This window comes from Erithacus rubecula (assembly GCF_903797595.1).
Source record: "Erithacus rubecula genome assembly, contig: SUPER_Z_unloc_6, whole genome shotgun sequence".
Lineage (NCBI taxonomy): Eukaryota > Metazoa > Chordata > Aves > Passeriformes > Muscicapidae > Erithacus > Erithacus rubecula.
This window is the reverse complement of record NW_027635650.1, coordinates 1,298,171-1,308,326: the sequence shown is the minus strand read 5'-3', so window position 1 is coordinate 1,308,326 and position 10,156 is coordinate 1,298,171. Positions and strand designations below refer to the sequence as shown.

The following is a 10,156-nucleotide window of genomic DNA, read 5'->3' as shown; positions in this document are numbered from 1 at the left end:
CAAAAGAAACTAAGAGAGCAGAAAATACTAATGCTGGCAAAACTCCATCCTATCTTCAGCTCCCGAGTGAAGGTCCAGAGGTTACAGTTGGTTTAAATGCAGTAGTGCATTCTCATTCCCATAAGCAAAGTTATGTTCACCTGTAATTTCAGCTGGCAGAGGTGATTTTCTGATACTGCCTGTACAGGAGCCTAGTACCTGTGTACTCTTCCAACCACAGCTTGTCACAAGCTGGAAGAAGAATTTTAGTCTTAAAGTTATCTTAAATTACCTACTTTTATTCTAGTCAAGGCATAAATCCTCTCTGCATGTGACTTTCTTCACAGAAGAATAAAATGCCATCATCTTATCTGAAAAGAGCTTCTACACTTCTGCAGTCAGGGAGTGTGCAGAGCAGCTAGCAGGAGGCATTGGGGACAAGGGATGGCCAGCATTACTTCAGTGAAGAGTCATGTATTTGTTGTGGGATTTTTTTAAAATTATGTAAACCTTCAAATGCTTGCTTCTTTGGGAGATTGGTTAAAACATACTGAGGACAATTGACACTTCCAGCTCTTTAGTTTCATCGTGGAGCTGTTGTTCAGAAAATAACATTGTCATGTGCTTCTGTAAGAAGGCTCCAGATCACCCCTTTATATCTCACTGTGTTATGTAGGAAACACCCACAGCCATTAATTATTTGCTGAGGAGTACCTCAGACACATCTCAATAATGCCTTTTGCTGTTGTCTTGGTTTCTTTTTTATTTTCTCAAAGCACACGTTAAAACTGTTCCTTACATTTTTAGCTAATGGTTTATGCATGTGCATATGTACAAATAGGTACAGGATGTGTGCATATAGCTGTGTGTATGATGTGTGAATATAAAATACATATAAATGTATCAGGCCCATCTTGTACCAGGCTTTGTAGGCCTTCCTTGTGTAAATCTCCTTTTGCATGTGCACAGAGTGATTTTTCAGCCCAGGAGCACTTTGATCACAGTGTGTGGTAGCTGCAGCCAGGGGGTAGGCGCTGCCTGAGAGGGTGATGTGCTGGAATAGGTAGCTGTCTGCTTCCTAGGCTCCCTGTGCAGCTGCAGAGCAGCCTCTGGACAAAGCTGCAGGATGGTTGTGGCTCCTGGTTCTGAATGTGTGCAGTTTTAGTTTGAAACTAAAGTAAATTGGCCCTGGGGAGAGGGACAAGACCCTGGGGCAGGACAATTGCAGCCAGGCTGGTAGAGGTGAGCTGGGGCTCCCCTGCAGGGAGCTGGATGCTGCCAGATAATCCTACCACCACTGTCCTCCTGTGGTGTGGCTTTGCTCCTGTGTGCCATCCCCCCCACTTGCACATCCGCGAGTGTTTCATCGCATGTCTTCCTCTTCTGCACAGGTGTGGCACTGGAGCCCCGTGGGAAGGACTGTCCTGGCTGGTCCCTGCCTGCATGGTGTGGGTCAGCTGGGGGCAGGGCCAGCTGAGTGACATCCTGTGCTTTCCTCTTCTCTCCTGACCAGGTGCTGGAGGCAACCAGGGTGAACCGCAGGAAGAGCGCTCTGGCGCTGCGCTGGGAAGCCGGCATCTATGCCAACCGGGAGGAGGACGAATAACCATGCTGCAGCACCAAGACAGCAACCAGGCATGCCGGAACCAAAAACAGAGAAAGGCAGAAAGGAAAAAGTGAACACAAAAACCCACCATGAAAGCAGCAGCATTTTAGTCCAATATTTATTAAATACACATCAAACTTGATGCACATAGACACAGAAATGATCCAGCTCCTGGCAATCCTAAAACTACAGGAACCACACATCTAGAAAACGGCCCCTTCTTCTTCCCTCCATCTCCCCTCTGAAATAATGCAATGGAGAGGATGCAGGGGGTGGGAGCCCTTGGGGGTGGGTGCAAGAGGGTGATTGTGCCCATGGACCAGGCAGGCTGCAGGCATGGGACAGGACATAATTCGTGGAGGAGTCTGAGGCCAGGGCTCACACTTGTGTTTCTTGCTGACTGAATTACCAGCCCTGCTTGCCCCAGGACCACCATCCACCCAGCAGCTCCTGTCAGAACCTCCTGCAGTTCCTTCACCTCCCACAGCCGCTGCACAAAGACCATCGGCGTTAATTCGGCGTACTCTTATCCAGCCACAAAACACAAAGATACTGCCCTCTGTTCTATTTGAGGAGATTGAAGGGTTGGGTTTGGGATTGGATTGGTTGTTTTGGTGGGGTGGGGGGTGCATTCTGCTCCCCTTTCTAGTAATTTATCTGTTTAAAAGAAGAAAAACCCAATAAACAGGGAGGCAGTTACTGCAAATGTACAATCCAGCAAACTCAGTCAAACAGTCCTTGTGTTGCAAACACAAGCCATCACAATTTAGGAGTGGAATAGATGGGGATGAGAGCTAAGCCAAATGGATTACCTTAGCTTTAGGATCCTATATGCTTGCAATATCACCTGAACTCCAGGTTCTCAGAGCATATTTACGCAACAAAATTTCTAAGTAGAAAATCTGTATTTAGTGGATGACAACTATTTTTTGATGGTGGGGTGGGAAAGAGTGGCATACATGTAAAATCTTTGAAGATGGATAATTTCAAGTAGAAAGGTAGTGGGAAAGGGATACAAATAAAGGACATTTAATTTTTAAATGAGGCAATAAATGAACTAAGCCAGACTCTGGCCTAGAAAGAGGTATGAAATAAAGAAGAAAGATAGTTACATCTTCAACTATATTTATACAACTTAAAAAGCCTTTGAAGTAGAGTGCTTTGTGGAAGTCTTCACGTTTCCAGGCAACATAAAAGCTAAAGGGCATGATGAGTTGAAAGGAATGAGCAAGAAAGAGCAGAGAAGGGAGGAAAATATTACTTTAGCCGTTCAGCCAGTGTTTTCAGCACTACAAGCAAACCATAGAGCCTTTAGTTATTGCTTAGGCTTGGGATCAGCAGTGAAGGATTAGTGTGGATGTGTGTGTGTGGGTGTGTGGGTGAGTGCATGAGGCTGTCATACCATAAAATGTATGGCAGTGTGTGTACTGATTATTTTCTCCACAGCTGTTTACCAGCTATAGGGGTGAGTGCTGTTTTGTTTTATTTTTTTCCGAAAGGGGATATAAAAATAAGGCACTGAGTTAATGCAGTATTTGTGATATTACAATTTGACCCAACATGGTATTTGCATGAGTCACCATTGCAAAGTATTGACCAGTTTTGTAAGATGACGATTAGGAAAAGAAATGTGGTATTTATTCTTGTGCTTTGTATTTGTATGTAGTATAGAGGCTGCGAGTTTACTCTTTTCTTATCACCAAGCAATATAATAGGAATATTTTACAACTGGGAACCATAATTTCTGGAAAACATAATTCTAGAAAACATAATTTCTAGAAACAAAAAAGTTTTGGAGGTGATGGGAAAAAAGACACCAAACCTTTTTTCTCTTAAAGATATTTCTTTTTTATATTCAATTAATATTTTGACATCTTTTAAAAGAATCATCAGCCAGAATAATGTCCTCCCTAAGCCTTTCCTTGGTTTCATGACCTGCTGTGCTGTTTTATTCTGAAACAGTGAGCTCATTTAAATGACTACCGATACTGTGAACATACTCTGGTGCTTTTCTTAAACAAACACAGAGCTTGCAACAAAATTATTCATCACCACCACCACCCTTCAGTTCCTCCAGCATGTGAGTTCTGTCCATGGGCACTTGGAATTTGGAGGCTTGTTTTCAGGGAACTGTAGTAAATACATTTGTATCTACCCATTGACTCAGTTCTTTCAATTTTCTTCGTAAGTGCTACTGAACTGAGGAAAACCTGCTGAACTGGGAGTTCATCTCAAGGAGAGGCACCATGGGGAAGCTCCATGCCTGTGAAGGAATTACAGGAATTAGGTATCTAATGAAGTAGACCTGTTTTTCAGGCATGGCAATCAAGGGTGAATCAAGGGTGATTCATGTCTCAAGGCAGGTTGTTGCCATACAGCTGCAGGAAAAGCACCAGTGCAGCACCAGTGAGGCCACATGTCACATAGCTGCAGATGTGAGCTCCACACACCTGTGTCAAGAAGATTCCTGGCCTTTGGGGAGAGCTTAAGAGAGACTAGGAAAAAGGAGTTTTCTGAGGACAGGAGATGGCCTCTCTGGTGTGGTAGACTTGCATTAAATGGCACTCGTCAGAGTGTCCCCAGTATTTGCTCCTGAAAGCTGGGTCAGGCCTGGACTGCTTTTCCCAGGAAGTTGCATTTTTATTTTCTTTAGTCTGTAGGCCTATTTTTCCCTCCAGTGTTCTCACTGGAAGCCATCATTAGCATAATCACCCATCATTAGACTTTTCCATGCTTTGTTCTCTGTGATAGAAGCATTTGCTTTCAGCTCCTGCATCAAAAGTATTTCAGTCCAGGACAGACAGCCTTTTCACCCAGCACAGTTTTTTCTTTTCCAGAAATTATGGGCACTTATAGTCAGCAGCACATTCAGTGCTGTGGTAACAAGAGTGAGATGCAGTTTACTTGCCTCTGTTATTTCATTTGCATGCTACCAAGCTTAGGTGTTTATAAGTATATGGCAGTAATACATATCTATCTATATATGACTATATTAAATGCAACAGAAGAGCACTATTGCAGAGTTAACTTTGTCTCCACAAAAGAAACGCCCAGATCCTTTCCCATGGCAAAGACTGGTTTTAATGAAACTGTGTACTGAGAAATAGTTAAGCATTAGCATTTGTGATTATAATCGGTTTGGGGTTACAGTGCAGGTTTTCTGAAAAATTTGTTTTTAAAGCTGCCAATTTGGGCTTTATCTTGCTCTGGACTGGCATTTCTGAGGGAAAATAGAATAGTATTGACATTTTTGGCAACCAAAAGGCAGCATCTTTGTCATGACTTATCAACCAGTTTCAACAATACCTGGCTTTCTGTATGTTAACCACTTAAATGTTATCCTGCTTTTGTTTTATAGTGACTGTGAGGCCTACAATGCAAGTATATAATTATTTTCTCATTAAAATAGAAACCTGTGTTGTGTTTCTATAAAATTGCCTGTTTCTTCATGTTATTGCAGAAAGGTGTGGCTGGAAGAGAGTGGCCTGTGTCCCACCTCCCGTGGCAGTCAGTCAGTCTCTTCCCATGGTTCTTGACTTGGTGTCTCTCTTTGTCTAGAGCTGGGAGAGATCTCTCTCCCTTGGTGGTGTCAGTTGCAGGAACAAGAGCATCCCTGCACATTTCTTTTCCCCTCTCAAGCTCGTGGAGGTTTGCAGAGGCCAAATCTACTTTATGATGAGTCTCATGACCTTTCTTCCCTTGTTCCCTGCAGGAGCCCCAGTGTCCTGCAAGTCAGAGCACACCCTTTCAGCCAGCTGTCCATTTACCGCAGGCCTGGCTGCAGCAAACAGCTGCTTCCCATTGCCCTCACTCCCCCTTTATGGTCAGCCAGACCAGGGGAGATCCCATCCCTCACCCCTGCCAGGAAGCTGCTGCCAGCTGGGAGGTGGGAGGTGACATGGCACCAGGTGCACCTCAGAATGGCCACAGGGACTTTTGGGATCTAGCCAGGTTCAGTCAGTCTCTGTCCCCCCCTCTGCCTGGAATAGTCAGGTATTTAATTACAACCCTCTGTGGGAAGCAGCAGAAGACACTGGTGATTTTGGTGGGTGTTGGCTAGGAACAAGTGCTGCCTCCAGTTATGTTATGCTTTCCATAATAACAGCCCTCCTCTCCTTGTGCAAATAGTATCAGAAATGCCTATGGAGAAAATCATTGTGGATTTACTTTCCAGTTAGCAAATGGAAGTCAAGAAATGGGCTAGAGAACAGCTTCTTTAAATGAAAATTTATCCATTAATTCCAGTCCCTCTGTCTTTGAAAAAAGTGTAGCTGTCTTCTCAACACAGGAGAGGCTTTCTGTCTTCCTCTGCCATGCTTTGCTCTGTGCCAAGAAGGATGGTGTATTGGACTCAGTGGCATACAGTGGGAAAAGGAATTCCTAAGCATCTTCTTTGGATTCTATGTGATTTAAAAGTGAAAACTGGACGTTTGTAAGGGGGCATTCGGATATTGCAAAAGTAATTCAGTAACACCAGTGGGTGGCAGCAGGTCAGTAATTTTGTGGTTAGTTCTGCTGTTACCAGCTGTTATCTGTTTCATAACACACTCAGGATTTTTGAAATCCCTGTTACCCCATTGCATAGCTGAAATGGCATGTACCAAACTTCAGAGCACTTTTTACAGTGTAGGTAAGGATTATAGAAGAGCATTTATCAGTAATTTCTGGCATAGCCACATAGAAGGCGGAGATAGTGTACCTCATTTAGTTTCAGGTGGCTTTAAGAGGCCCCAGCACAATGGGAAAGCAAATGGAGAGGCAGAGGATCTCTTCTGCAGTGATGGGTTTGATGAAACAGCTTTATAAGGAGGGAGAGCATTCAATACAGTGTTTTCTGTTGTGAATGGCACAGGAGATTAAAAAACCTTACAAGGAGGGATTTGTAGACTAAAGAAATCAATCAGAGCTCCATAAAGCTGTAACAGGGTGGAGGGACAGGACTAGGTAGGGCCAGAACTACAAATATAAGCATGAACCTTGGCACTAAAGGCTTCTAGTTATGTTCTAGTTGCTGAGTTGACTGAAGGGGCAGTGCAGTAAAGTACTAGCAGTCTGCATCCAACCCTCAACTGCTTCCCAAGAAAAAGGCTGAAAGCATCTGTGTTTCACATGGCTCAAGGCTATGAGACCCAAGGGCTATCCTGTCACTTCAGCAGTAGCATGGGGGCAAAACAACCAACCTAAGCAGCAGCAGAAAAACAATACCATCTAGACCTCATGGTCTGCTGCTGGCTCTGGCTGAGCACTGATTAATTGGCATCATAACCCACTGTTTTTCAATGGGGGTCTTTCGGAATAGAGCTTTTGCAGTAAGCACTAAACATGGCAAGCAGTGTAAGAGCTCCTGCTCCATTCCAGACATGTGTCAGCTCTGCAGTGAATTGAGAATGGTATGCCACCAGGAGCTGGAAATGATTCAGGCCTTGTTTCCACTGAGAGTGTGGGAGCAGTGGCAAGAAAAATCGATGAAGGAAGAAAAATGCACAAAGCTGCCCTGTGACATTTCCTGTTACTGCCAACGGCATGGGGAGCATTGCCTGGTGGGGATTTGTGTGGCAGCAGTGACATCTGCAGGGGGGATTGCACTGATCCTGGTGAGAGCTTCATTTCCAAGGACTGCCCCTGGAAGCCAGATCCTGGGGGCAGCCAACGCATGGGAGAGCAGGGGCGTGGTGACTGGTGCCCCAGTCCCAGGGCCTGTTCAGTGCTGAGCTCACTGCAACAGCAGCCCTGCCATTAATGCAGGAATCCCCTCCAGCCAGCAGGATGGGAAGACACTTGGGATGGGAACGCAGAAAAAGCTGCTACGTTCAGCATGCATACTCAGAGCCCTGGTCATACCCCTTCCTACAGGAGCCCTGCCAGGAGCAACTGCAGGCTTTGTGCTGCCTTGGCAGGCAGTTTGGTGCAGGACCATGGCTGGACATGCAGAACACTTGGCAAGGGCCCTTACTACATTGAACTCTTGTGGGGACTGTTGCTGGGTGTGAAGGTGGATGCAGAGCAGGAGGCAGGAGCAGGAGGCTAGAAACTGCTCCACAAAATGGGGAGGATTTCATACTGAGCTGCAGCAGGCAGACAGGACAATGCTTTCTCCATTGGGGTGTCACTTTGACTCAGAGTGAGCCAGGATGCTTATGTGCAGACAGCCCCCACAAGTACTTCCTCCTCTTGTAGTATCTGAGAAATACAAACTTTCTTGGCCTTATATTAAAATGAGCATCAGGTTCTCAAGGTGCAACTGAAACACAAGAAACCTGGAAAATATTAACAAAAACACATGGATAATGATACAACCTTGGTGAAACAGCTCTTCACAGGACTCACATAAGGCTTCCAAAGTGTTGCAGGCAGCAATGTTGCAGTGTTCAAAAGTACTGCAGTTTTTGCAAAGGGGAGAGAGGTCTGTGCAAAGCATTATCTCCATGAAGAAACATGGAGTTTACAGATATACAAGGGGAGTTGACTTGCTGAACAGCTTTGTAACCCCCACACTATGTGGAGATGGCAGAAAATATTTAGCCCCATTTAATTAGAGTGAAAAGAGGAAGATTCTAAAGTAAGGCACTTGTTCACTCGCTGAGAAGGCTTGTTTACTTCTAGGAGCATAGTTTTTGGGTACAGCACCAGCCCAAAGTGTTAGGAGAGAGCCATGTAAAACAAAAATCTTGGTTGCATTCCTTATTCCAAAAGCTTTTCTTTGCTTTTCTCTGCTTTTCTTTGATGCTGTGTCTGAGGAAAACAATTGCTGAGCTTGTATGTGGTGCAGAGGGTAGTTTTCAAAGAAAACTTTTCAAAGAAAAAGTTAATTTCAAGTTGTGGGACTTATGTATAAAGAAAGTGAGGATTAGTAATGCAAGTCTGAGCAGAGTGGTGTAAATGATGGAAAACAGAAATTGAATAGGGGAAAATCTTGCTGATAGGAATTTTTATGGAGGGAGCCATTTCAGAAGCCAGCTGAAAGCATGATCAAACAATGTTTCAGCAGGGGTAGAAAGTATGCAACAAAAAGTGTATTTACCCAAGCTCTCTTGAAACCACAAAAAAACCTCTTGCCAGTTACAGCAGAAGTCTCACCCTCTGCCAGGTCTGGACTGTGGTGGCACAGGGCAAGATCCAGCTCAGCTGTCCTTCTTGGCCATTGGTTGCTCAGTTACTCTTCAGCAGGAGGGAATCAGGAAATAGCTGAATGATATCATTGTTCATGAGTCTCATAATTTATTGACATGACAACTCAGAGTTTATAGATTAAAAGATATGTCAATACAGTCTGGGTGTTTCCAAGAATTTATTATAAAGATGCTCAGCAACAAAAACATTTCAGTACCCCAATGAGCTCAATTTTTTCAATCTTGCTTAATCTTTTGTTTCCTTCCTGTATAGAAATATTAAAACAGTGTGGTTTTAAAATGTCAGGAGCTCAGTTTATTCTCCAGGCATCTTCCTGGTTTGCCCTAGGCTGCTCTGGTTACGTGTCCTTGTAGAGGGTGCCTTAAAGTTCATGACCAGACATGACTTGGCTGCTAGTAGTTCCCAGTGGCATCTTGGAGGTGACCTCCAACATAAAATCCCTGAAGGTGACAGCTACTCACCCTTGGAAAGTGGTGGTGTGAAAGTACCTCACATAGGCAGTGACAGGTGTGATCCCACATCACCCACACAAGGTCCTGGGCCCTGTGGCAACCAGGCAGCCTCATCTACAGCAAAGCAAGAACAGCACAATCCTCTGGAGGGAAGAGCTGCACATGACATGACCCTCAGCTGTGTCCTGTTCAGCAAACAAGCGTCTCAGGTCCTGCAATGACTGGTGTTAGCAGTCCTTCAAGAGATGAGTACAGCTGGCAGTCCTCCTTTCAAGAGCATCACTGGTTCTAGGCTGGTGATCAAGGTACAAAGCCATGCTGAAATGGGTAAAGTGGCTGAGAGATGTCTCCCCATTGCCCATATGCAGTCAAGCAGGAGCTTTGGAACCACTGCCCAGAAATGCAGAGGTTATGGTGGGAAGAAGCAGTGCTGCTCTCAACTAGTATGGCCATTTCGGCACCTACACAATGGGGCATAAAAGAAAAGTTTTAGCTCAGCGAAGCCTTGAATACTCCACAGTGCTGGAATGAAGCATTGAGGAAACAGCAAGTACCAGTAGCAGCTGCTGTCTTGCCCCACAGTTCAAAATTCACATTTATATACATTTATATGTATTTATATTAATCTGTCTTTGTTAGACACTGAAGAAATGGAGATAGAAAGCTGCCTGGACTTTCTTGCTTTCTAGTGCCCTTTACCCAATACCCCTCTTCAACTCCAAAATTTCCTGCAGATACAGCAGGATCCTGCAAAGAAAGGAGAAGTGCAGTATTTAAATCCCTTAAATGTCTTTTTCAGTATCTTTTCATACATGTACTGGAGCCCTAAGAACACACAAAATCTACCGAGACTGTTCATTCATTATCTGCCCGGGAGGATGCCAGCTAACATTCTCCCAAGTAGTATGCACTGTTTCCATGAGCTTTCTCCAGAGTCTGGGGCTATGTTCTGGAGCAGGGCTGTGGGCCTGGGGAACTCCAGACACAT

At 44.6% G+C, this 10,156-nt stretch overlaps 1 protein-coding gene across 7 annotated transcripts in view; it reads left to right on the top strand.

Moving 5' to 3' along the window:
• The window catches only part of PALM2AKAP2 (PALM2 and AKAP2 fusion), a 267,129-nt gene extending 262,110 nt beyond the window's left edge, over positions 1 to 5,019 (top strand). For all 7 annotated transcript variants that reach the window (XM_079331629.1, XM_079331630.1, XM_079331628.1 and 4 more), the window contains one exon: positions 1,493 to 5,019. In XM_079331629.1, the coding sequence (XP_079187755.1) occupies positions 1,493 to 1,585 (93 nt within the window). In that variant the 3' untranslated portion in view covers positions 1,586 to 5,019. The remainder of the gene's footprint in view (positions 1 to 1,492) is intronic.
• Positions 5,020 to 10,156: the final 5,137 nt, after the last annotated feature.